This window comes from Hypomesus transpacificus, chromosome 12, assembly GCF_021917145.1.
Source record: "Hypomesus transpacificus isolate Combined female chromosome 12, fHypTra1, whole genome shotgun sequence".
NCBI classification, from domain to species: domain Eukaryota; kingdom Metazoa; phylum Chordata; class Actinopteri; order Osmeriformes; family Osmeridae; genus Hypomesus; species Hypomesus transpacificus.
In genome coordinates, this window is record NC_061071.1 from 6,966,136 (window position 1) to 6,994,121 (window position 27,986).

Genomic DNA, 27,986 nt, shown 5'->3' on the forward strand with positions numbered 1-27,986 from the left:
TTTGGATTTGAACCCAGGCTGTTGCGGTACTGCCCCAGCATGTCTGAAAGAGCAAGCACACTAACCCAGTGAGCTAACAGGGGAGCTCTGCTTTCTTCTAGTTTTCTGACATCCCAACTCTGCAGGTTGTTACAACTAGATAGTTCAATGTCAAATTTGTTGAGTGTAGATTCTTATGATCCCTGATAGCTCAGTGGTTAAGGATGTGGGCTACTGTGGGAGGGGTCTTATATTCAAATCTGGCTGAAGGATATTCTTAGTTAAATTTTTGCTCTTCGACTTAAAAAAATAAAACTCGACTTATAAATGAAATTGATAAAAATGTAAATTTCTTTTTAGACTCTTGGTTGAGCCTTTCCTGGTGGGACAGTTGGATACCTGGAAAGACAGTTGGGAGAGGGGATGTGGACAGTCGGGGAGTGTGCTGCGGTTACAGGGATCTGGGCCCACTGATGTGTTTGGCACTACACTCAATGCTGGATTTGAACCCAGGTCATTGTGGTTTAGGCCCTTGCTCTCAACCCACTACACCACGAATCTTTTGGTACCTCGCGATTCGATTCCTGTGGTCACAAATTTTGATTTTTTGAAATCTGAATGGCGATTCGTATGTGAATCGATTCTCCCCCCCACCCCTAGTAATTTGTGCTGAATGAAATTAATTTAAGTTACTAATGTGATTGTTTTATCTGCTAATTAAATCAATGCTTTTTCAATGACTGAAAAAATATTTTTATTATCAATGAATTCAATGTCAATCTTCATGGTCTTAAAATGTCTGTAATGTTACTTGCTGTAACCTGCAGGAACCCTGTATAACAATGCTTTAGATAGACACCTGTACTAACTCTGATTTTGGTATCTTACAATCCTGTCATTCAAGAAAAAAAAAAGACACATTTTAATTTTATACTTTTATTGTGAACCAATGAACTGCGTGCCATCTGTGGCTTCTCTATCATACAGAAATGCTAATATAAACGTAAGGAAAAACTGAACCGCAAACACCATGACAGCTGGGCCTAGTGCAGGCATCACTGCCTTCATTAGAAGTGACAAGTAGGCTAACGACATTCAGGCACCAGGCTAAACCTCTTAAACCCCAGATATGGGAGGGGTCATACTGGCATACACAGCAGAGTTTTGACCTCCAGTGAGGACTAGAATCCTACTGATGCATGCTGGGAGTTAAGATCTCAGAACGTTATCAAAAAAACAGGTCTGTTGGAAGCACAACATTGCTCACCTGCTATGGCAAATATAACCTACATGGACACTTGCTGGGTCTAGTCAAAGGCTGGTTTGGGTTGCACTCTCAACCAGCTGTCAAGTGTAGCAAAACAAATGATACAAAGAAACTTTATCGTAACGCAAAGAAACAACCAAAACACACACCCGTTTCCCCAACAAAAGGTGGAGTCACTGTGCATGAGGGGGAAGGGAAAAAGAGAGAGAAAGGGAAAACGCTGAGAAAGCAAAAAATGTATTGGCCTTTTTTTCTATTCGCGCGTGTAAGAAGCATTGCGTCGCGATATACCACGGGACAAAAATGACAATCATTCCTGCCCTCTCTCTCCCCTTTCCCCTCTAAACATGGGGGTCGGTATCCTACCTCAGGTCAGGAGGAACGGGGAGGGCAGGCGGTCGAAGCCAGCCTATAGACAAGTAACAGACGCAGCCCCCAAAGGCAGATTGGACCGTGTCTCTGATCAGAGGAGGGTTTGAGTCCCCCCAGTTCAGTGGGGAGCAGGGGGCTACTCTGCAGGTGTTCGTAGACAGGTCCTTGGGAGTGAAACATTGGCTCGGACGGGGAGTGTGTTTCTACGGTGAGGGATTGGCCCTCTGATATGGACACCGTCCTTTGTCTGCAGCTTTTTTTTCCCTTTGCGAACGCTTTCCGGAACATTCCAGAGGGAGGACTCGTGACTGGTACGAATTCGCCGTACACACACGCACTCGCACGCAAAACGTCACGCGTCCTATCGTAACCCCCGCCATGAGTCGCTATGAACTCCGCCAACCGCTGCTATTCTTAGGTCGCCTGTCGCTACTTCGATCGAAATGGGGGCGAGGGGGTGGGGTGTAACGGCTCTAGTGTTTCGATTGTTCAGTCACCATGGTTACAGTACTGAGGTAGAGATTCGTCCTGTGTCGAGGACTGACGTTTTCGTATGCTCTCCAGCCAGAAAGGAATCTCCCTATATACACACACACCTGAAGACGTCACGACAGACAGACAGACAGACAGACAGAAGTCTGTCTGTCTGTCTGTCTGACCCGGGGGCCTTTGTGAGCCGGTAGGCAGAGAAAACCATCTATGGAGACTGGGCAGGAAACACTGGGAGCCAGTGAGAGGGACCATCTATTAGGAGTCTCTTTTTAAATCTCTTGATGCACACGCACACACTAGTAAGTGAATCCTCAGAACGTTCTAATCAGCTTAAGAAAGGGCAGTGGCTTATCTCCTAAAGTGTTCACATAAACACGACCTAACAGTGATGGCAACCAGTGCAACCTTGCTCCCCGCAGCTCTTTGTCAACTTCCCTTTTGACTGACTCCTACGTCCATCCAGCATTTCACCCATCTATCCTGACGCTCAGCTTCTAGGAGTGGGATATGTCGGATCATCAAATACACATAGATGGTTCAGCTCAGTCTACTCTGCAACTGTGTTGATCTCAATGTTGAGAGAAAAAAAAAAAAAACGAAAAATGAATTCCCCCCCAAACTCAAGCCTCTCTTCCCAGCCAAGGACCGACCCAGTGCACAGTGGGTACAAAGGTAACGGACAACTAAAATGGTAGGGCTTCGATAAAACAGCCGAATAAAGCAAGAACGGAAAAACACTTTTAAAAGTAAAGGGGGCGATACTTTCAACTCAACAACAGGGGTAATACTAAAGCTTTGCATTACAGGCTTAGCAAGCATACGCGACAAAAATAGCTTTTGCAATGGCCAAAGTTTGCGTAAAAAAATACTCCCAATTCCATTTCGGTTTTTCTTGCATCTCCACTTCTTGTGCTGTGCAAGCGCATCATCTGCTCACCTCTGAGGTGTGCGATGGCAGCTGAACGCGGTGTCATTGCGCTGTTTGCTTTGCATGGGCGATTCCTGACGTGGTCTGGGTGGAGATGAGGGCAGAGCTTTGGCAAAGGTGGAGGCAGCCATGCACCTCTAGAATCTTCACGGGTGGGGGGGGGGGGGGGGGGGGGGCGGCGAGGGTCGGGGGCGGACGGCATCAGCAAGTCACCCCTGAATAGGGTGCTGAGGATAAAGAGAGGGGGGGGGAGGGGGGGGGTTGACTGGCATGACTCTCGCATTGTGACTTCTCACATGGACTCAAACTCGTCGATGCGCTGCTTGGTGTTGCCCTGGCGGATCTGTCGGAGCGTCTTGTACTTGTCGCGGCCCGCCTTCACGTTCTCGGCGTGCAGCATGTCGTTCTGGGTCTTCTTGGTGTCGTCTCGGGCATCGGCCAGCTCTGAGCTCAGCGTCTGACAGGAGAAGGAGAAGGGGGGGGAAGGGGGAGTGGTAAACTAAGACTGGTAGGTTTTCAAATACAAATTTCTCAATTCTAACAGATCCATATAACCCCCTGACCAGCAAGTCCAGAGAGGTAATACCCCAGGATTAGACTGAGGAGTACCTATACAGGGTTAGACTGAGGTAGTATCTATTCAGGATTAGACTGAGGTAGTACCTATACAGGGTTAGACTGAGGTAGTATCTATTCAGGATTAGACTGAGGTAGTACCTATACAGGGTTAGACTGAGATAGTATCTATTCAGGATTAGACTGAGGTAGTACCTTACAGGGTTAGACTGAGGTAGTATCTATTCAGGATTAGACTGAGGTAGTACCTATACAGGGTTAGACTGAGGTAGTATCTATTCAGGATTAGACTGAGGTAGTACCTATACAGGGTTAGACTGAGGTAGTATCTATTCAGGATTAGACTGAGGTAGTACCTATACAGGGTTAGACTGAGGTAGTATCTATTCAGGATTAGACTGAGGTAGTATCTATTCAGGATTAGACTGAGGTAGTACTTATACAGTGTTAGAATGAGGTAGTACCTAAGGAGGTAGAACTTAAGCAGGGTTAGAATGAGCTAGACTGAGGAACTTAAGCAGGGTTAGACTGAGGAACTGAAGCAGGGTTAGACTGACGTAGTACCTAAAGAAGTAGAACTTAAGCAGGGTTAGAATGAGGTAGACTGAGGAACTTGAGCAGGGTTAGATGACGAGCCTCACTGACCTGCAGCTGCTTCTTGACGCGCTCGTTCTTCTGCGCCTCGGTGACGCGCTCCTCCTCGCTGCGCAGGTCCAGGGCGCTGACGCCCTCGTTGGAGAGCTCGGCGCTGGCCTCGGCGTGGTTCTCATCCTGCTCGTCGTGGTCGTGCTCGCCCTCGGCCGCGCCCCCCGCCGGGGTCACCGGCGAGCTGATCACCAGCTTCAGCTCCTCCTTGGTCTTCTCCAGGTCCTCCTGGGCTGATATCGCCTGCAGGGAGGGAGGGAAGGTTGTCACCCCAAGCTATGAACCAACCACATGAGGTGTTAGAATGTTCCGGACCTGAGGACCAGGCCACTGCTGGTGGTCCTGACGGCTCACCTTGTGCTGCCACTCTGTGGCCTCCTCGTCTTTTTTCCTCTTTGCCTCCTCCAGCAGGGCGATCTTGGCTGTGAACTCTCCCAGCTCAGCCGCCTGCACAGAGGGCTCCCTCAGTCAGTCACAACAACAACAACAACATTCTTTGTCTCGGGCTACGGTGAGGATCTGAAACCTCCTGATGGCCGTTTAGAAACTCGTTTTGTGGTCGTTTCATAAAGTGTTTGCTGAAGTGAATGTCTCGTTCCAGCACTTCCACGACAACTAAACATGAGGAGATCTTCCTCTGGGGGCTATGCTGAAGTACTGAAACCCACTGACAGTCGTTGGAAAGCGAGTTTTACGGCCGTTTCCTGAAGCGCATGCTCAAAATAACGACTTCCGACTCCTCTCCGGCTCCCTCACCAGCTGTTCCTGGGTCTTCATCTGGTCGGCTGCCTGCCTGGCCAGCTCTGCCTTGGCCTCCTCCGCCGCCTGTCTCTCCCTCTCCAGCCTCTCCGCCTCCTCCCTCGCCCTCCTCCTCTCCTGCTCCAGCTCCAGGGCCTTGCGTGTCTGCTCCTCCAGCTCTGTGAATCAGCGCACACACACACACAGTCATCTCCAGAACCTTTACAGAGTGCCCTATTCCCCTTCACCTTGATATAGGGACGACATCTAGGGAGTGATGTGTATTATACATGGCCGAGTCAGACAAAGGCAAAGGGAGATCCTATATTTACACAAGAACAACAGAGGGAAAATACACGATTGATGAGGTTACCCCAGCGACACACACACACACACACTCACACACCTTGGAGGCTCTGACCCTCAACAATCCAAACCCCACTTCTGGTGTTCATAGGTGCCACACACACACACACACGATCCTCAAAGACAAATGTCACATTGAAACATGGTAATGGCTGACGGTAGAGCAGAACGGATGACGGCAGCACTAGCATGCTACTCAGACTCCATTGGGGTCTATGGGAGGGGGGGAACACAGAGGGGTCAGAAACACTTCTTCTCGAAGTGATGGGGAAAGTTCTAGAAAGGTGTTTCTGGTTGGACAGGACTGTTTACCTGGAGCTGAGAGCAGGCCTATAAGAGGTGAGAGATTGTAGTTTAGAAACATGGTGCAGGGGGCCCCACACGGCTGATAGGCTCAGCTTTCACACTTTCCAGGCCCATAGCAACACCATGGCAACAACCAAATTGAAGGTTCACTTCAAAACGTTTGTGTGACATCTGGATGTCCGTACCCCATGTAGATTTTGTTCTCGAGTGCTCCTAACAACAGTGCAAAGTTCACACCTCCAACAGCCCAAGGACATTTCACACATTGGTGAAAATAGCCCGAAAAACGGTTGAAACAGCCAATGTTTTGGGGGCATGGCTTTCGGAACTATTATTCCTTAACTTGTCTCGATGGGAAATGGAAGGTGCTAACCTTGCATGGAGGGCTCAGCGAGGCTGGCCTTGGTTGTCTAGAGGTAGGCTGAGAGGGGGAGGGCGAGGTACTGAGCATGTGCAGTACAGTGCGCGAGGGCGACAAGAGCGCTCGTGTACCTTTCTGTGCCTTCAGGGTCTGCTCCTCTATCTGTCTCAGTCTCTCGATCAGCTCGTCCTTCTCTCTCTCTATCCTCTCCTTCTCCTTCTCCGCGTGCTCTCGTTTCTTCTTCTCGTTCTCCAGCTGGGCCCTGAGGGGAGCAGAGGAGGGAAACGTGATCCCACGTACTTCATGTCATCAAAGGATCTGTATTATTATTTATTTATTATCAAATCAGTAGATCATTCCAAGATTTGTCACACTATGACAAAGTAACTACTGCATGTCTTCAAGCACTGGTACTGCCACCTGGTGGTGAGAATTTGAGGTGAGAAAGCACTTGCACTACCACAATGTACATATTCTGTCTCCCTCTTGCATAAGAGAGCGTGTGTGTGTCAGGGTCCGGCACCTCTCTGTCTGCTTGTGGTGCTTCTCCTCGCGGGCCTGCGCCTTCATCTGCTGCACCTCGATGGTGTCGGGCTTCCTCCTCCTCATGTACAGCTCGTGGTTACCCATGCACAGGGCCAGGATGCGCTTGTTGATCCGCAACCGGGGAGCGTAGAACACAAAGTCCTGTAGACGGGTGCACGGCGGGGTGAGACACCGACTGGGGGCGTCAGGGAGCCTCGCGGGGGTCTCCCCACCCCCGTTCCTGGAGAGCTGGCCTGCCTGTCGCTTTCGGCTCCAACCCCGGTAGTAACTTAACCCGACTCGAGGCAGCAACCAGCCAATCATCCGAATCGGGCGGGCTGGATTGGCGTTGGAGCGAAAACCTACAGGAAAGTTAGCTCTCCAGGAAGAGTGTTGGAGACGCACCCTGGACTAGACTGACTTGTGTGAGGTTTACGATGTTCAGATTCCCCCTGTATGTTGTATTCATGGGTACCACCGTGTGTAGAGCGTTCCACGTGAAGCGTGCCCTGTGACAGCTTGGCATGCGTGTGTGTTGTGTGTGTTTCTGTCAGGTGTAAGGCAGGCGTACGGGAGCTTTCTTGTCGATGGGTTTGATGACAAACTTCTTGTCGTTGAAGGAGATGTTCCGGATCTCGCTCCAAGGGAAGCCGATCTTCGGGCTCAGCCTGGGGGAAACCGGGACATGCAGTCAGAAAAACACAACATGCACACACACACAGCAAATCTTCCATGCCATTCTAAAGTCTGCCACCAGGTGGCGGCTAGTATGATTGGGATTCAAGCGTCTGAGACCGTTAAACCGACAGTCCTAACTACGCTTCCTGCCTTTCTCCACTAATCTAATAGTCGGACAACACTGGCAGCCATATTTGGCATGCAATATGCTTTTAACCAGATCCAATCTGCTCAGTCCTGTCAACCGCATGTGGTATAACAGCATGGTTTTCATGTTTACCATCTGCTTATCTCTAGCTACCATCCAAAATGGAGATTGGATTTAGACTGTTCTCAATGGATCAGAAATAGTGTTGACTAGCAAGGTCAGGGCAGGGGACAAGAGACAGGAAACGGTGTAGCACTCACAGGAAACCATGTCACAGAGACGAAGCCCATCCCGACCCGTAACGGAAGTTAAAAACAGGAAGAACTCCCCTCTCCCCTATTTCCACCAAAAGACACTTCCTCTTCCCCTCTGGCCCTCGTCTTCACTCAGCCCCCCCCCCCCCCCCCCCCCCCCCCCCCCGACTCTCCTCGTCTCCCTCTCCGGAACACTCCCCTCCCCCCTCTTAAGTCCTTTCGTACAATTGTTTACATGTTACCTTTAACATTCACTGAGACGCTTTTATCCAAAGCGACATACGAATAGTGGACACGCCTCATAAGAATTTTAAACCCGGGCGCCAAAGCAGTCTTTTTAGTCAAGACTAGCACCTCTGGCAGGAGGTATTCATACTGAACTACATGTAGTCATTTAGTCAACTAGTTTACGCGGTTCAGAAACACTTGCGACGTGGCTTCGGTCAAAGTGGGAACGGGGTTGCGTGGAACTGACTTGTCTTCGTGCTCGTAGATGTTGAGGCCCAGGGCGTCCACGCCCAGCCACAGCTCAGTGCCCTTCTTGTTCTTGATCTCAAAGTAGTTGACCCCATACATCTCCAGGTCCTGGGCGATCTTCAGGTACTCCATCATGGAGTCCTCCCTGCTCACACGCATTTCAGAAAAAAAAAGAAGCAACGTTCGGAAGACTTCCAAAAACGCAGCCGTGACAGAAATCACACAAACGCACACTCTGTGGCACACCACACACACACACACACCTGAGCATCCCTCTGTGTTCCTCATGCCAGGTCTGTATCCTGTCCTCCCACTGCTCCTTGGTGAGCTTGTGCTGCTCTAGAACTCTACACAACAACACCACCAGAAGGTCAGAATGTCATGTGAAACAACCTCAAGTCTACAACGACATTTCCCTTGGGGGAGGGGGGGGGGAGAAGCAGCCTTATTCCAGGTAGGTGGAGCTCACCTCTGGGGCAGCAGTCTGTCGTGGGTGAGATAGCCAGGCTTGTGGACGTCTTTGTTGAAGTCGGCGTACTTGGCCTGGACCGAGTAGGAGGCCAGCAGCACGGCCGTCTCCGGAGGACAGTAGTTCTCATCGTTCAAAATGGCCTCCTTCACCTGGGAACCCGACGTCATGCGTGATTTTTGTGAGTTTGGTAGTAGGTCAAAACAATGATGATGATTATTATTTGGTCTTTGCTCATGCAAGTTAGTCTCACTGAAGAGGGAAAACGAGCTAGCTGATGACAGGACAAGAGCGTCCTCCCGCCAGCTGCCCTACGGTGTAGTGATGTCATCAACGTGCGCCGGCGTCCTCACCTGCAGGAAGAAGAGCCTCTGGGTGATCTCCTGGATCAGCTCCTCGGACACGTCCTCGGGAAAGAACTTGGCCCGGAACTTAAACTGGAGCGGGTTCTCCTTCTTGACATCCTGCTGGGTCACCTGGAAGGACGAGGACACTCAGAACCAAAACACCGGGGACAGGGTGGGCTGGCTCTGATTCAGCACATTATTGTACCAAGTGCTCATGAGGTGAGGAGGGAGGAAGGAGGGGGGCCGAGGACATTAGCGTAACCGACTGACATCCTCTAACCCCGTTCCTGGAGAGCTTCCTGCCAGTAGGTTCTCACTAATCTAGCACACTTGATTCTAATAATGAGTTGGTTGAATCAGGCAACTCGTGTTGAATTCAGCCTCGTTTTTGCGCCATGAAGGAGCAAAAGCCAACAGGAAGGTAGCTCTCAGGGATCCGGTTTGGAGACGCCGTTTGCCCCCACCATTACAACCTGGGCCCAAAAAGATCCTCTAGGCTAACAAGGGGGCGTGACAAGAGACCGCATACACCAACATGTGTTGGTAATCTAATCAGGTCATTATCAGTGATAACGGACATTAGGTCTACAAGCCTTTAGGCCCTTAGCGCTCTGCTCCAGGGGGCTAGGAGCCTAAATACTTTCCACTGGAGCCACTTGTTCAAATGAATCCTGTCGTAGATCATTCTGACAGCCCCTTTACTGCTGCTGGAGGGCTGCCAGTCGCACGCACACACACACACACACTTTACGCTTCAGCACAGACAGGGATTAGGTTGGAGTCCTTTGGCCTGATACAGAGAGGAAGACTGTGGAAGTGCACATCTGGGACCCTGACCACAGCATAACCAGCTCAGCCCCGCAACTGGGGCTAGACACACACACACAAACACACACACCGGATAATCAGAAGGAGAGGTAGGAGGGAGGGAGGGAGGGGAGAGAGACTCACCTTCTTATTGAGCTTGAGCCAGGTGCTGTAACCCTTGCTGTCCACGTACTGGAGGCCAAAGAACCAGACCTCGCGGAGACCCACGGTCTTCACCACCTGGGGACACCCACCACAGCGTCATCCCTCCAGGCCTGCGACCCCTCGTCCAACAGGGCCCTGGGCGCATCGTTCAACCCACCCAGCAGAGCCCGCAGCCTGGGCCCGGAGCTGGCCTGTTAGCCCCCCCGCCCACCCCATCCCACCAGACCCCAACCCTCAACACTAGCTTATGAATATTTCAGCTGGGGCCATGAATACTGCAGAGTGTGTACATGTATGAATGCTTCGGGGGCGGGGGGGGGGGGGGGGGGGGTGACATGGAGGGCATGGCTGTCAACTAAATGACGCTCTGCACAGTCGTGAAATTGTTTTAGAATTCCCATGCCCATGAGTATCCGTGTCAGCATACAAAGTCGATGAGGGGGGGGAATGGTTACTGAGACACAGCAACAGTCCCTTGTGTTGTGGTGTATTGTTCCTATGCAATACTGCTAGCCAGGTGTGAGTTCGGAGTTTGCCGGAGCATGCGTGTGAAGGCTCGGGCTCACTCTTACCTGGTCAAACAGCTGCTTGCCTGTGGTGTTGGGCTGGATGGCAAACTCCAGCTCTGCGTCCATAGTGGTCACCCGCACATTGATCTAGACGACACATAGAACACAGGTGAACCCTTACGCCTGACCATCAGAGCCAAAGCTTTATTAGAAGCCACAATGTGCCCGTGAGGCCCGGCCCGTGAGCACAGAGGCACGGAGTAAGAGACTGAATCCTCCAAGGGCGCAACTACAGCAGAACATCAAGTCCCGGTTTGTTCTGGAAACAAATCTGGAGGAGCGATGAGTTTAACGAGTGTGCTTGTGTGTGTCTACCGTACAGCTCGACGTGGGTCTTTTTGCCCTCTCAGCACTCTAAAGAGCTCTCCCTCTCCCCCCCCCCAGCACTCTCTCCCTCTCCCCTTCCTTGTGGCTGCCTCCCCTACCCAAAATGCTGTGCGTGCTGAGGTGGGGCTGGCTGGGGAGCGCACCGATTGGTTTCCTAAGGGGGCCTGGCAACAGGCCCAACACACACAGCTGATGTAACTGACCCTGGGGGCATCCTGCATCCTCCTTTACTTTATACACACACACACACACACACACACACACACACACACACACACACACACACACACACACACACACACACACACACACACACACACACACACACACACACACACACACACACACACACTCTCTCTCTCTCTCTCTCTCTCTCTCTCTCTCTCTCTGGGGCTTCTCTTTCCAGAGCTGTTGGAGATGAGGAGCAAAGAAGAGTTAAAGAGGAGAGAGAGAGAGAGAGAGAGAAGGTAAACGAGAGCAAGGGGAAAGACGATGCCGGGCTCCCTCTCGCTGGGATAGTATTACAATGGAGCTCCAGTGCCTTCGTCCCCACAGACCAGAGCCGCATCCCTTTCCCTCCCTCTTCCTCTCCCATCATTAATTACCCATGAAACCCCAGGAACATCAGTATTTATCCCCCTTCTCCATAAAGGCACAGGCCAAAGCACCCCCACCTCCCCTTATCGCTTTGGCTCTCTCTACTTCGGCACAACTAGTAAGCCATGAAACTTCCGCATATAGGGCCTTACTGGGACTGTCTCCCATGGTCCAGCAGAGCGCCGTCTGCCTGGGTCTCACAATCATCAATTACCCATGAAACCACCAGCGTCTCCCCTCCGCCCCTCCCACCAACGCTCGTCTATGGGTGCAGCCGTCTCCATCTCGAAGCCAGCTGGACTAGAATGACCCATTCCAGAACATTCCATTATTTACCACAGCCAAGCTATGGAGGGGTAAACTAACTCTTCAGGCTACATGGAGAAGAGACGCTACTTTAGTTCCAGGAGCGGTGGGGGGTTTTAAATCAGGGGGAACAGTGACTCTCCTGCCTGGTGTCACATAGCTCCTATGTGCAGGCCTGGTGGTGAGTCCCACAGTTATGGAGATTAGGTGATGAGGCGTAGCCATGGAGACTTTGAAAACATTCCAAAAATATATTTGGTTATGAATGGGTTCTCGGCCCCTAGCGACGGCTCCCTTGGTCTTGTGGCCTTGAATGGGAGTTGTTTTAAGTCGAATAGACGTTATCAACTAGATCTTGAGCAAAGGCTACAATTATAACAACCTACAAAGCATACTGGCAAAAACAAAGGTCAGTTAGGTTCATCTAACTGCCGTCACTAGTTTACGTAGGTCTCCCAAAGCCAGTCTCCCCCAGTCTGAAGCACGGATTGTTCCGGGGAGGTCTCCATCCAGCCAGAGGAGCTCTGATCTGCTGCCTGAATAACCCAAGCATATCCGTGTGAAATGTGAGACTCAAATGACCCTAGCACTGAAGAGCTCTGACTCGCGTCGTCTCACTGCGTTCGACGGAGGAGGAGACCAGGCAGAACGAAGCCGAGCCCAGACCGACAGCGGCGGAGGAGGTCAGGGAGAACCAGGCGACACGCAACACACAAGTCCCATCGTCACGTAACCAAAGCTGCGTGTTGTCACAACCCATATCCCTCACGTCCAGGAGGACGGAACAAGAACCGACCAGCAAAGGGGACATTTCTGTCTGGTACAGGACAGAAGAGGGCTCAAAACCGTTTCAACTTGAGTGGCAAAACCCTTATGGAGGCAGTGAAGGCTTTAAGCTTGGTTTCCTGATGACTAAATGTCCCCTCGCATTTATGTGGGGCCAGCCCCCAGAAATCTGCTTTGAAAAAGCAGCCCTTTGTCAGTCTGCAGTGTGTGTGTGTGTGTGTGTGTGTGTGTGTGTACAGTATGAATGCCTGCGTTAGCCCACACATGTGCCTTTCGTGTGTGTGTGTGTGTGTGTGTGTGTGTGTGGAGGGCTGAGCCAAAATCCTGCCTACCCACAGAGAAGGGAGAGAAGACTAGTGAGGCCCAGACAGCCCTCTAATCCTCCCCCCCCCTCCTCACCCCCCTGGTGTACAGAAGGAGGTGGGGGGAGGAGAGGAGCAGCATGCCGTAGCACTGACACAGCTAATCACATCCTCTGACACCACGGCCTGAAGGAGGGACTTTTCCCAAGCATCGCCCGAGAAGCACCCCTTTTGTCATACCGAAACCCAACACCGGGCATTCCCCTCAGATGAACTCTGAATATTGATTAAAGGGGAACGAGGCAAACTACAAGCCAGGATCCACTCTAGGATGTAGCAACGCGTCGAGCTGTGCGAGAGGACGACAACAACAACGTCTCATCGTACAAACTTGTTTTTTTTTTACTTTTGTTTGACATTACCCGCTGTTGTTCCCGCCACACGTGCATGTTGAACTGAGCCAGTGGAGCAGGGCTAACTGTGGACAAGGTGGCGAAACGCCACAGAACGCATGTCGGATGAGGAGAGGGGCGTGAGGGCTTACTGGGTCCAGGCCGCAGCCTGCGCTTGATTTGAGTGCGTTTGTCAAGACGGCTTGGCGTCATTCTCCCGGCCAACGACTGGATGCGTGTTTCTACCCTGCGCTGCATTGGAACATGTGTGGATGAGTTCTCAGTCAGACGACTGCCTCTGAACGCTGCAGCTGTTGGCTTCTAAGCTGTTTACAGGGACTTGGCTGAGAGGAGGGCCTCAGAGGATGACACACACAAACACACACACACACACACCTGACTGCTATTCTCCAGTCTGAGGATCCACTAATCTAGGCCTCTGGGCCTGAGCAGCTGTCTGTCCGGCTGATTACCCCCCCCCCCCCCCTCTCTCCCTCTGCCCCTGCCTACTCACTTGAAAGAGTAGTAGGAATACAAGAAGGATCCCAGCCTACACTCTCACACTCACACACACACATTCACACATTCACACACACACACAGGTGAGCTTCCCAGACAAGGGCAGGCCCTTGCAGTCTAAAGCCCCGCCCACCAGCATCGGGAAGGTCCCCGACAGTCAACCGTGGTATAGCTCGGGCTGGCTCGAGTTAAAAGCCTTGAACTCAAGACGCCATATTGCACAGACGCCACGTGCCGACCGCAAACTGGCGCCATGCAAAGCGGTACCTGCCCAGCGTGGGAAAAAAGGCGCTCAAACAGAGCTGCGGCCCCAATGACGACTAACCCTAACCCCCACTTGGCTCCAAAACACACCTCCATTCTCCCTCCCCACCCCCCACCCTCGCCCCCTCCTCCACTGGCACAGGATGTTGACACAGTCCTCCGACTTATGGAGGCCCGGGCCCACACTTCAGGCCTTCAGAGGCAAACAGGAAGACAGGCCAAGGCAGTGGCCCTGCAGCGCCCTCTTCCTGTGGGCTCCGGCAGGTCATAAACACCCCCCGCAGAGTTCAGGAGAGGAGTATGGCTGACAAGACCCTCGACTGTCCTATAAATAACATGGGGGATTCACAGCGACTGCTGCTTGCGCCAGGCCCCCGGCCCCCCCCCCAAAACTCCCATCTCTCCCCCCAGAGGGGCGCTGTGGACATGGTCGAAGCCGTGTTGATCCACATTAGTTGGGGTTTGTAAAAGTGCTGCCATGATTCTTGGCAGGGATGTTGTTGGGAGGGAACTGGTGGTGACAGAGTCCCAGGGACAGGCTGTTCTCCTGCCTGGGACAGTGACAGTCCCCTGGGTGAAGACACCGCCTCGGAGCCATTCTGGGACGGTGCCCCGGTGACTCAGGGGATAGACAGCCAGTCCATGGCTCCACCCTTGTGTGTGTCCACCCCCCCTCCCCCCCCCCCTTGTGTGTGTCCCCCCCCCCCTCCCCCGAGGGCAGCCCAGCATAGAGGCCTTCATCATGTGATAGGGTGGTGTAAACCAACCCCCCCCAGAACACCAGTCGCAGCATGAACTCGAGAGTAGCCAAGAGAAACCATTTCACATCCAGCTCTCAGTATCCTCCCACCTCTTCCCCTAATACAATAGTTGTTTCCCCAACCCACAAACCCTGCTTATTGTTCCCCAGAAGCGAGGCCAGTTAGACACACAGCTTACTGAACACAGTGTACCTTCTCTCTCTCACACAGTTCCCCTCAAACGGCCTCTATAAAGCAAGTCCACCAGGACCAGAAAATGACATCACACATCTAACTCGATTCCAAGACGTTCTGCAATAGCTTCAAATTGGAGAGTGACTCATCCCCAGTGTGGACAGCCTACTTCACTGGATACTGTTGCAACAGTTAAACACAAAGAGAGCTGCTTAAGACATCAGACCGATGGGACGGCTACGAGTGGCGTGTTTTGGCGTCACACTGTCGCTGAGAGGGCTGGACTTCTCACTGTTGTATTAGCTGGCGCCCTAGCTAGACCTTGCTAGCAACAACAGTGTTGCAAAACCCTGGATGGGATGAAGGCATAGAAGCAGACAGTTACTTTCCACCACGGTTCTGCTTTCCTTGGGACAGCTCCACAGCTAACTGCTCCACAGCTAACTGCTCCACAGCTAACTGCTCTGGTTGGAAGGAGGATGACGCAGTACACACGGCACAAAGGCCAACGCCTGTTCTGTGGTAGTCACTTGTGTTGATATATATATATATATATATGTGTGAAATATTGAGAAGGCAAAAATTAGCCCAGCACAAAAACATGTCACTCGGACCAACCTTGATCTCCAAACGATAGTCATCTTCAACCTGGTTGTTTTATATTTTTTATCATATAAAGTATGTTCATATGTCTTACCGGTTTAGGCATCTTGGTCTTCCCTCTTCCCTCTGCCCGACAACAGAGAAGACAAGTCCTTCACAGGACGGCCAAACTTCCTTTATTAGAGAACCTGAAAAAGAGTACTTCTATGAAGTGAACATCACAATAGGATGAAAATAAACCAAGACATTGAAGCTAGATCGTCTAGATCATAGGTCAAATTTTTTGCTTTATCAAGAAGCAACAAGTGTAGACTGTTTCACAGCACTGTGCTCTGAGGGTGGAAGAAATCTATTTCGGGGGTTCCTGGCATTTCTGTTGACCTTAGGTTGCCATGTCACTGGAAAGTGCAACTCCAACACTGATCTGAACTTGGATCACCTTATCAGCAGTGGTTACGTTGATTATGCTGGCTCTAATTATAGGATGGTTGCCTTGGAGACAATAAAACATGGACTAAGGGGGGTCCTTCAGCCTCACTGTGTTCACGGCAAATCCTCTTTATCACTAGATATTTACTTCTTAAGTAGAGACATTACATAGCACATATTCATTCACTTTCATATATAGTAGTATTATATAGCATGAGTTTTGAGATTTGAAAACGAAGGATAAAGCTATATTTAACCTAGAATTTCTGATAGTAGTTCTGGCCACCAAATGCACTACAGCAGAAAAGTCACTGTGTTAGACTAAAACATGACTAAATGCCAGTCTGGTCATGACCTGCACTAGTCGGTAACATGACTCTGAAATGATATGTGAGCATGACCTGCTGGTTCCGGTTGAGGAAGTTAATGGTTGTTATGTAAACACATTACATCAATCAAAGCCAGACATTAGCCTCAATACATCAGAGCACCTTCAGGTCATGCCTACCGTGACGAATTGACACCATTTTGCTATATACCCCTTTCCTGTAAGCTACAGCAATTTCAGTGAATGGATAGATAATTGTGGTTGGTTCTCTAAATTGTTGAAGAAACACATGTAACATGTGTTATTCCGTTATATTTGAATCCAAGGCATAGGGTAATATCAGTATTAGACTTGAACGTAATTATATCTTAACCGTCCAATTGCCGGAGCTACACAACCAAAAGTATATTCGCCCCATCTACGCCTTTACCACCACTGTCCGTTGGTCAAATGTACATTCCTTCATTGAATAAGAGAGGACAATAACGAACTGGAACACTGCCTACCAGATAGAGGGCTAAACAATCTTAATACCCCTGCCTACAGGACATGGTTTCAACAATGTAACAAGTTCAGAGAACGCTGCTGTACGAAATAATCTCAGGCAAACTGTTTTCTAACGGTAAAATAAAATGCATAGCATATTAGACTTACGCTTATACAGCTTGGTATGCATGAATGAAAATTAATATAGGCCTAGACTACATTCACAATCGGAAACTTTACTTGCAGCTTTTCACGACTCAGATTAGGCAACAACGACACAACTCTGATCCTCGAGAGCGACATGTAAATTCTAACACAATTCAGCAATATGTTACAATTTTGCAGCATAAACATAGCCATATCGTTTTCGCAATTTTTATGTTATCTATACTGTGAGTGGTCTATTTGGCTCAGTATGTATTCAGTCTAATATATTGAGAAGGCCTTTCTGAACACGAGGAAAATCTAACCCGTACCGCATCAAACTTGATGCTCATCTTCAGGAGAGGAACTCACCTCTAGCGAAGGACTATCCTCTTGAAACACTCACAGACGGCAGAAACTCACAATATTTCAAGCTTTTCTACTAACACTATATTTGCTATGGTCGTCTCGCCTCCGTTCTTCGTGTGACGCCCGTTAGAACGTACATGGATGAGAGGCTGTAGAAGTCAGATTCACCATAAGGCGATTTGTTAAGACATTCAATATGGCCGTCGTTAGACAAGTTGAAGCCAGGCGTGGTTCATTTCAAGTGTAGGGGTACACGCTCCGCTCTGTGGCTGTATGAGCTCCCCCAGCTTATAAATAGACTATTCTAGCAGTTTCAATGGAGGCTCACCGTCCGTCACAGACACACACTCACAAACTTTGAGTTCTCCCGATAGATCCTGGGTTTATCGCACAGTCCCTCACATACAACTCTGAAATCTACATCTGTTTAAAATAATAAACACTTCTGTTTACTGAGTACTCTTACTGAGTGTCATGCATTGACAGTAAAGGACACTAGAAACTAAAGTTGTCAGAATGTCAATGCAATACCCAAGTGAAGCAACAGTTGGTCCAACACACACTACTTCATTCTTTAATATGAGTATTAAAAACAGAAAAATATCTCTGGTCAGATATTTGGACAGATAACATGTCAATTCTTCCCTGTCAAATTCATCCTTGTATATTATGTCATCTAGTGGACACAAGCTGTTACTGCCTTGACAGGTTTGGAAAAATGCTAAGTGAAGTGAAAGTCTGGCCTTTCATTTTTTTTCACTTGAAAAGATGAATACATACTGCAACTGATTCAGTGTGAAAATACCAGTTTATGATAGCCAAACATTTAAAGCCAAGTTGTGTACAGAGCCAACAGTTGATTATCGACAAAGAAAATCAATTCCTGTTCTTGAAACCATCCAATCACATTCAGTTACAATGTCCTGGGTGAACGTTCAGGAGTGGGCTCCCATCATCCTAGTCCTCACAGTTGAACATCCCGGAAGTAATTTGTTGGGGCCGGACCCTGATCTTGCTGAAGGCCAGCAGCCTAGGGGTTGCATAGTCATAGTACTCGGACCCCACAAACACTCTGACCCCATCAGGACCACACATGGCAGCAGTGATCCCCCCAATAGGCAGAGGAGAGTCACTCTTCACTGTCCTGGGGGTGGCAGACAGGTCAACGTCAAGCATCTTACTGCCTATCGGGGGATTTAGAGACAGGAAATGAGATCACCGTTGACAGTGAGAACCTTTGATGTAATCTTGATACAACATGACAGCATCAATCTGAGTAGGTCTGTTGACACAGTTGGGGTTACTAACAGTACAAATACAAAAATTGTATTTTCTCATTTTATGGAAGCATGCGTTTACCACCAAGACAAAACCCAAACAAAGCATTCTAAACATCTTTCCTTTTATCAGTTTACCTTGAATAAAATGCACAATATCTTCATCAGCACACAAAAGAGATGCATTCACAGTGCCATCGATGCCCAGCTCCTCCTTCAGGGATTTGGGGTAGCCCTCGATGAGAGTGTAGTGGGCAGCTGACTTGTAAATGTAGACTTGATCCCCCTGTTGAAGATACAAGGAGGGGAGGGAGGGGGGGGGGACATCCTATCATGACCTACCATACCCATGTACATCCTGTCATGACCTACCATACCCATATACATCCTGTCATGACCTACCATACCCATGTACATCCTGTCATGACCTACCATACCCATGTACATCCTGTCATGACCTACCGCAATCATGTACATCCTGTCATGACCTACCATACCCATGTACATCCTGTCATGACCTACCGCAATCATGTACATCCTGTCATGACCTACCGCAATCATGTACATCCTGTCATGACCTACCATACCCATGTACATCCTGTCATGACCTACCGCAATCATGTACATCCTGTCATGACCTACCGCAATCATGTACATCCTGTCATGACCTACCGCAATCATGTACATCCTGTCTTTGTGGTTGAAGACAGCATCAACGGCCCCGGGAATGTCCTTCCAGGACCTGGTGATAGGGAAGGCATGTTTGCCATCGCGGTGCGTGTCCAGGCGCATGTAGTAAGAACCTAAAGTGAGGGAATCAAACATCGGCCACTTATTTTAACTTCATTTACCAGATTACTAAACACCTATGAACAACACCAGAGTCGCCCAGAAGACTACAACAGACAAATCTCATACACAGAAGAAAGTGACACTGACCTCTGAAGGCGTAGTATCTACCAGCGCTGTCGATTGTAATGGCATTCAGGCTGATCTCATTGCATTTGGGCACCATTGACCTACCCCCATGACCATGACCTGCCCAGCAGTGAAAAATGTCAACACAATCTTTAGAATATCATTTTTTAAAACAACCCAAGTTGAATTTCTTTGTGCTTCCGCTGTATATAATCAGTGATTATTATGGAGCAAATTTTGTAACTCGAAATTGTTGCTGTTGATATTCTGCTACTTCAGGGAGGATCCGCTTACCGAATTTCGGGCACCTCATAAAGTAAGCTCTAGCATCCTTGGGGTAATCTCCCTCCACAGCCCCGGTAACGGGATGGAACCTGGTGAACTCCTTTCCTCGGAAACAGTAGTAATGTTCCAGCCAACGGAAGGCGGAGGTGCAGTGGGGAAGTTGAGGCCACACCTTTTGTTTTATTGACTTGGTCGGGATGTCATAACTGTACACCGTATCTCCTACCAGAAGAAACAAAGCAATGGTGGAGTCCCACGAATAGATAATAAACTAAAGTAAATATGGGACAAAATGTTTACCTTTGAAAAACAGGACCGAGTCAGAGATACATTCTCCCTGTGGACACTCCACAGCGGCGTCCAGGTCTCTGGGGACACCTGGGAAGTCCTCTTGGATGTCTTTTGGATAGCCCTCCTCCAGAGTCTGGTTAAAGTAGCTGAACACTTTATCATCCTGTAATCAGCACACGAACCCCAGAGAGAAATGCTGTTAAACACGTGAGGAATTCACCATGAAACCAGACGTTCACATTTCACCCCAGCCAAAACAAAAGAAAGAGGTCAAGATCCCAGGATTTGCCATGAAGTGTGAACGTCATAGAAAGCAGATGGTACCAAGAAGAGGTAGATGTGATCGTGGTCCTCGGGGTGTCCCTTGCTGTGCATGCGGAAGGCAGCGTCTACGTGTCCCAGGTGATGGTAGTCATCCAGCTCCTTGAAGGTCTCGTTGGAGAGCTGAGCTGTTCCATGGAAGCCCTTCCACAGGTGGTCACCTAATTGGGGCGTAGAGCAGGCGCGCACTCCGATCAAACATCCTCCCTCATAGATCTGTCACTCATTTGCTAAAACAGTCGCTGACAACGTGCTGGTTGCACACCACACCAAGTGGTGACAGAAAAAAATCCCAATGTTCTCCCTGTAAATGGCTCTGAAAAATGACCGGGGTTTAAAGACAGGTCAGAACAGTTGTTAAATACTTTGGTGAAATTGAAGCCTACTGTACCTTTAAAGAAGAAGGTGTCTCCTTTCTCATCAGGGGCGATGGCATCAAACTCAACGCCATCACACCGATTTAGCTTGGCAGCATGATGAGCCTCCTCCTGGGCCGGATCTGACCAATCAACATATCAACATGGTTAAAAGTTCATTCTATTTAGGAGATACATCAAAGTGTGACCAGGATTAGACAGCTGTGACCTTGTGCAACCCCAAATTGTTGAAAGAGCATGCCTGGATGGAGCCATGACTCACACAAAGTGGCTGTTCATCAGAGGAGCTCAAAAGAACTGCTCAGCTGTGCAGTGGTCACTCTGACATCAATCAGATCAGATAATTGAAAATAGAGAGACTGACTTCAATGTAAGTGAACTGAACATTCATCAGAGACTCACCTGCCATCATTCTGTCATGGTGCCTGATTAGAGAAAAAGATACAAACAATTAGACTGAGGCTCCTCTTGAACACCTGGTTCACCAAGAGTGAAGAACTGAACTGCCTTCCTTCCCTATCTGTAGGTTTAGGTTAGCAAACTTGCCCATGGTCTCGACAAGGCAAACAAACTTCTGAAATAAGTTTTTCAAGTGGGAATTTCTGGCATTGAAAACCATCGGATGTCATTCTGCATTCCGAGTCACCTCAATGCACGGCAGTTACATGTAGGTGCACACTTTGCAGCTCGTCTACAAATACTATGTATGTAGGTGAGAGAATGTCCATTTTTTTAATGCGAGTACAGATGAACCTGGCAGTTTATCAATACTTACGATGGAGCAGCGCTGGTAAAGCCCAGTGCTAAACACAGCCAGAGTGTCAGAGAGAGGAGCTTCATGGTGAGTCCTGGAGGAGCAGTGCTGGGTATGACTGTGCTGACAAAGAGCTGACTTGCTTTATACAGACTCCTGGCCTGAGTGGGTGGACACTGTGGAAAGTCCTGTGTGTGTAGATATGTGTGTTTACCTTGACAAGATGGGGCGGGGGTTGAGCTGTTGCAAAATGTTTTGAGTTGATCATTTTGTGGAGATCTGATCGTCCTATTACGAATATAGCATGTCTGAATGTCCGAAGTTGTTTCCTCTTCCAAACAATAACAGCTCTACAGTAAACTACAGTACAAATCATGAAGAAAAATAAAGGATTGTGACTATTTCTACTACTATAATGTTACTCACATTTACATTTAGTCATTTAGCAGACGCTCTTATCCAGAGCGACTTACAGTAAGTACAGGGACATTCCCCCGAGGCAAGTAGGGTGAAGTGCCTTGCCCAAGGACACAACGTCAACGTACTTACAGATCAAATCAATGATCTGTATTCATCATCAAGTCCTATTTGTTGTAGGCAGACCAATCAGTTCCCATTGGTTTAACAGGACTTTGAACACTGGGGCCAGCCCTGAAAACATTTATCCAGAAAGATAAAGAACACAGTTGTGACACAAGCCAAACAGAGATGGTTTTGAAATCGATTTCTTTGACTCTTCTCTTTCCCCCACTTGGTCTGTTGGCATGTGTTGGGATTGTAGAACCCAAGTTCATTTGGACACCCAGTCAGTAACATTCACAAGTGCCTCATCCCACCGACTTCCATTTTCAATGTTATTTGATCTGCAATTGGCACAAATGATTTATTGAGGCAGACAACCTCTGTTGATACTACATTATTGTCTTTCTGTCATCTGTGTGTAGTCTACTAGACAGATGGTTTTCGTGCCCTTCTCAGCCATACTGGTGCTTTCAGCATTGATGCCAGATAGTCTGATGAGACTAATCTGTGTCTTAAAGTGTTTTTCTATCTATGAAAAAGCTATCAAAAATAAATAAAACATCAAATGAGCCATTTCGTCCAACCAAAAGGTTTATTAATTCTCTCAATTTGACAATCAGCAACCGTGAAATGTGTGCATAGCGATAGTATTTGAACTTACAGCCTCATCTCAACAGAATTATGTTTATATTGGTCAAGGCTCACATCTGCCCAGAATTTCAGGTTGCAACAGTACTGAAAAATCTTGGAGAAGATTTGACCTACCTCCTTTTATTCCTCAGATAACATTATATTAATATAGATCATTAAAGTTTTTACATTTTTGTTGATTTGATTTGCACAAGATATTCTTCTTCTTTCTGAAAAGCAAGAATACGATCCAAAATCTCAAAGTTTCACAAATGTCTAACCAATATACAAGTTTAAGTATGTGTGCTTAAGTGTACGTGTTTGTGTGTCTGTGTGTTTATATGGTATATATAGACATATCTCTACACATATCAATAAAGATAGCTATACATGGCTATACAAGAGTGATTTGTAAATAAGAGAAATATAAACCCGTAGAGAAAAATATACCCGTTCACCACTTGGAACTTGATTACTTAGCAAACTGTGGTTAGTGTGGAAGCATAGTATATCTGGCACTAAATGGCAAGCACCACTTTAAAAAATGTTGGAAAGTTCCCAAAGCGTACATTTTCTTAATAATGTGCTAACTTTTAAATATATTGTCTCTTACTATGTGAATGAGTGATTCTCTCCCAACAAGACATCAAATCATTTCAAAAGTATCTAAGGCAAATTGAAGAAACGTCAAGTTACAGAACAAGGGATCAGCTGTTCTGAGGCGACCGAATGAGCTTCATCTGATCTTCGTCCTTCCCTCCGGTGTGGCTCACTTGTAGCGGTAGATCTTCACGCAGTGGTTCATGCTGTCTGACACCACCAGCTGGCCCTCAGGCAGCAGGGCGAGGCCTCGGGGGCTGCTCAGGCCCTGGGTGATGATGGGCCAGCCCACTCCCTTGGCAGGGTACAACACAACACGATGCTGCTGAGGGCTCCAGTCTGCCACCAGGACGTCCCCATCACTGTCGAGGCAAAGGCCCCAAGGGCAGGTCAGCACGGGCCCCAAGCCGGAGCATACCCCGAGGATGCGGATGGTCTTCCAGACAGGATCCAACACCCGGATGCAAGGAGCACGGCCGGTCTCGTTGCCCCTCTCCGACACGGCCATCAGGCCGGACGTTGGGCAGGCAGCCACCAGGTAGGGCCTGTGAAACCCTGTGACGATGGTGCGCTCCAGCCGAGCACCCGTCTTGGGATCCAGCTTCAAGGCAGTCAGAGTGCCACGCTTGATGTCTGCCACCAGGAACTCATCCAAACAAGTGATGGTCACTCCTCTGGGGGCATCCAGCTCTTCATTGGCGGATCCCATGAACGTCCCGCCGAAGGTCCGTAGCAGGCGACCGTGGCGGCTGAACACCAGCAGCGCTCTCTCAGCGGCGCAGGTGAGCGCGATGAGGCCCTTGGAGTTCACGGCTACGTCGAAGTAGTTGCTGATGCGGGCCGATCTCTCCGTGCCGGTGGGGGACACCTGCTGCACCACGTTCTTTTGGAGGTCGGTCACTTGAATTCGAGCGTTTCCGCAGTCCACCACAAACAGCTGCCCTTTGACGGAGGTGTGGAGCCCGCTGGGTAGGTTGAAGTCAGTGCGTCCGGAGCCCTGCTTCCCAAACTGTTTCAGCAGGCATGCTGCGTCCAAAGCATGGGATCCACCCTCCTCCTCAGTCTCTCCCAAGGCTGGCTTCGCTCTCTCTTTACCCCCTCGATCCGACTGCTGTCGCTCCTTGGCCATGTTCACATCTCCACCTTCGATGGCAGACATGGACAAGGAACGGCTCACGCGTTTCGACGCGACGCCCCGCTTCACTGGGCTCTGGGCTCTCGACTCTCGTTCCTCCGAACTGGTGGGGCTTCTGCCGGATTCTGGAAGAAGGGTCGACGGTGCGGAACACTTACGGGTCCGGTTGCCTCTTCTAAATCCGGGACCTTTCCCCCCGTTGATCAAGAGACGGACCTTGCCGGAAAGGTCCACAGTGGACATGGTGCGTCTCGGTTCCTGGTTAAAAGAGCCGAGAGGGGAGTTGACTGTGTAGGTGTCACAGGCATCCTCACTGTCTTCTGGTGAGGGGGGGCTCTCTTCCCCCAGAGATGTTGCTCTAGGCTGTCTGTTGAGAGGCAGGCCTTGACCTGAGGGAGGACAGTGTCTGGGGGAGAGATCCAGGAGGCTGGAACAGGGTCCTCTGGAGTTTGTCTTGGAAGTGGTCGTGTTCCATGATGTCGGTGGACCTTCTCCATCCCTTTCAGGGGGGCACGATGGTTCATCGCTGGACACCAGAACCAGGGTTCTTTGATTTCTCTCACCCTTGAGGATGGAGCGCCTCTTGTTTCCATTCTGCCCACCTGGTGGCTCATCTCCCTCAGACTCTCCCTGGCTGGAGATGGGAGGGAAGGCCAGGAAGAGGTCCTGCCCATGGGTGTCTGAACAGAGAGACTCCAGCTCTTCGTCCAGAGATGACTCTGAAACGCCACGTGGCATGGGACTAACCGGTGACTTTGGAACCGGTGTCCGGGGCTCCTCCTTAAACTCATCTTCTCCTGAAGACGAGAGACGAATCTTCCTCACTGTGCGCATGCTCCCGCTGTTGGCCTTGGCAACCTCTTTGTGGTGATGATCTGATCCACCTCCATTTGGGGAAGGATCTTTTCTGATCTCCACCGGCCCACAGCTTGCGTACGTCATCTCTCCCGAGTGGAGAGCGCACTTCTGCCCTTGGGCCCCACACACTCCGATGGGGTAGCTAAGACTGTGCTCCTGGACGTCGACGTCTCCGAGGCACACCGATTGGGTGCTCGGTAGAAACGTGACCCTCTTCAACGAGAGAGATATCTCCCAAGGTTGGGTGACTTCCACGACGCCCCTCTGCAGCTGGTTCTTGTTCGATCCGCCGCCGCTGCCGCCCCATCGCTGGATCTGCTCCTTCACTTGGCCCAGTTTGCGGAGCTGCCGGTCCACCAGGGTCTGGCCGACCCGCACCGCCGCCGCGTTTTCCCTCTTCACCTGCTCCAGCCGCCGCTGGGCCTCTCTGTGGTCCTGCGCCACCTTCTCCAGCAGGCGGCGCTCTTCTCTCTGGGCCTCGATGACGGCGTTTCCCAGCTCCTCGTTCACTTCCTCCACCTCTGCCATCTGCCGTTCTCTCAGGCTCTCCAGCTCTCGCTCGCCCTGCTCCAGGTTGCTCAGGGCCTGCACCACCCAGTTGGGCGGAGAGGTAAGGGTTACGGGGGCGAAGATGGAGCCTCTGGGGGAGGTCACGTCTCTCTGTATGGGGGAGCTGTGCGTCATCAGGGCCGAGAGGCCTGAGAAGGCTTTTCTCTCAGAGTGAGACCTCATTAACATCACAGAGGAGGAGATGGAGAATCCTCCTGTTGGCCTTGTGGGGTAGGTATCCCTTTTCAACTCTATTGGCCGTTTTGAACCCTGTAACAACACAGCAGAACACCTGTAAGAACACAGCAGTTGACCATGGGGGAATTTGTACTTACATGGAAACATAGTAAAAGGCACTTTAGTAGTAACTGAAACTGAGTTTAAACAGCAATGTGAAGGTATTTGCCTGTGGAGATGCGGCTGGGTCTAGGTCAGTTCCGCTGGGAAGGTCATTATGATTGTGTTGAAAACGATAGTATTGAGTTGAGAAAAGCTCTAAAGGCAAAATCTGTTCAGTCAACTGGGAGGCCAGAGCTGTCTCATGCTGTCAGTCATCACAAGCCCTCAACTGTCGCAGGTTGTTGGCTTCAGCAGGGACACAGACCTCTATTGTCGCTGCACACGGACACAGAGCTGCTTATCTGCCCACGGCCCTGAAACTGAGCCCCGTCTTTCAACACGAATGGGAAATGCCTCTTAGGGCCAGCGGATGCATCAGAGGGGTGTTCGTGGCACAGCCTAAGTTCTTAGTTTACAATGTATATAAGGGTAGATTGAGTCTTCATTTTAACCTGCATGGGTGAGTGCATGGGCTATATAGGTTAACTCTGGAGCCCTAGATAGAGAAGCCTTTTACACCAGGAGCAAAACAACGGGTCTTTTTCTTGGATGAAAGGCGTGGGTATCACTTTACCCCCGTGCGCTCACAAAGAGGTCCCCCTGGAAACATATGACCTCAGATTGTGAATGGAGAAAAACACAGTTCCTCATGTTCTGAATAGGCGAACCCACGATGCATCGCTGTGTCTCAGGTTTGGAATAGAAAAACCAAAGATAATAAATCTACATGTTTTGTTCTACACATGTAGGTCAGATGACCGTTTAATGTCACCGTTTAAAAGGTACGTGTTTGAGGTACATGACGGGTTTAAAAGCATGCACTGCTCTGCACACACGTGCCAGTGTAATAAATCAGTAATAGGAGTACAGACACATCTACCAATGTGTTGGAATGTGGTAAAATGGGAGAAAGTGTGTGAGTAACAAATCCCAGTCACTCTAATGGAGTAAGGCCACCACTCTCCTCTCACGTTACCCCACTTAAATGTTGAATGAGGGACACTGGTTGCTAAGTTACCAGATGGCACGAGCTGAGGTGTTGAGTGAAAAATAAAATGATAACATTCATTTTGGAGAATATTTGACTTTGACTTTCAATACCACTTTAAAGTATCTAATATCTAGAAAACTAGCCTGAAGTGCCAACACTCTTGTCTAAGATATTCTCTAGTTTGTAAAGAAAAAATATATAAATAGAATGTGTAGATAAAAGAAAAGGCAAATTATGTGACTACAACTGCACTAATATCGTACTAATCTAGACTCTATAATTTAGACTACATAAATCATATTGAATCACAAAGAAGGCCACATACAGTACATATCAAACAACAGTACGTGAAAAATGGTTTCATGCAAATGTTCTTGATCCTACTGTATTTTTCTAGTTCATGCCATTAGACTATATAACCAAAATAGAGTTAGACAGTGTTACCTGGGCTCAGGTGTGCTGTTGGTCCACTGCTGCTCCCTGTAATCTGTCCCACAGGCTCACAGGCTCACCCCCTCCACCCCTCGCTGTCACACCCCTTACATTTCCACTCCCTCCCTCTCCCTATTTCACTCCATTAGAGTGAACTTACTTTCTTGACTAACTTTTTATTTTGCATGAAACCCCATACCAGCTGCTGTTAGTCACAGGAGGAGTCATTTTAAAAACTGAAATATAAGCATCTTCGAAAAAGAAACATTTTAACGCACGGTATGTAGTCATACATAGGATATTTTATTTTAATTACATCCATGGTTCCATTTGTTTCACACCTCAAACTGTTCAATTTGCAATAGCCTTACTTTAATATAATATGGTGTTTATCATTATTTTTATGGCAAGCTTCCACAAGTGCACAAATTGGGACTTTATAACACAATAG

The 27,986-nt window shown here is 49.1% G+C and overlaps 2 protein-coding genes across 2 annotated transcripts; both read right to left on the minus strand.

Annotated features, from left to right (window-relative positions):
• Positions 1–1,801: 1,801 nt before the first annotated feature.
• On the minus strand, positions 1,802–17,529 carry LOC124474349 (radixin-like). Its single transcript, XM_047030372.1, has 15 exons — positions 17,260–17,529; positions 15,595–15,688; positions 10,473–10,556; positions 9,880–9,975; positions 8,935–9,057; positions 8,582–8,733; positions 8,376–8,459; positions 8,111–8,257; positions 7,127–7,223; positions 6,554–6,717; positions 6,162–6,292; positions 5,016–5,176; positions 4,614–4,706; positions 4,260–4,502; positions 1,802–3,495 (listed from the first exon to the last, which is right to left on the minus strand). The coding sequence occupies exons 2-15, from the start codon at positions 15,604–15,606 to the stop codon at positions 3,331–3,333; spliced, it is 1,752 nt and encodes a 583-aa protein (XP_046886328.1). The 5' UTR covers positions 15,607–15,688; positions 17,260–17,529; the 3' UTR covers positions 1,802–3,330.
• A 516-nt stretch (positions 17,530–18,045) lies between these two features.
• Positions 18,046–21,643, minus strand: hpxb (hemopexin b). Its single transcript, XM_047030373.1, has 10 exons — positions 21,501–21,643; positions 21,128–21,150; positions 20,740–20,847; positions 20,352–20,509; positions 20,037–20,190; positions 19,746–19,958; positions 19,473–19,571; positions 19,206–19,336; positions 18,672–18,819; positions 18,046–18,440 (listed from the first exon to the last, which is right to left on the minus strand). The coding sequence occupies exons 1-10, from the start codon at positions 21,563–21,565 to the stop codon at positions 18,214–18,216; spliced, it is 1,326 nt and encodes a 441-aa protein (XP_046886329.1). The 5' UTR covers positions 21,566–21,643; the 3' UTR covers positions 18,046–18,213.
• Positions 21,644–27,986: the final 6,343 nt, after the last annotated feature.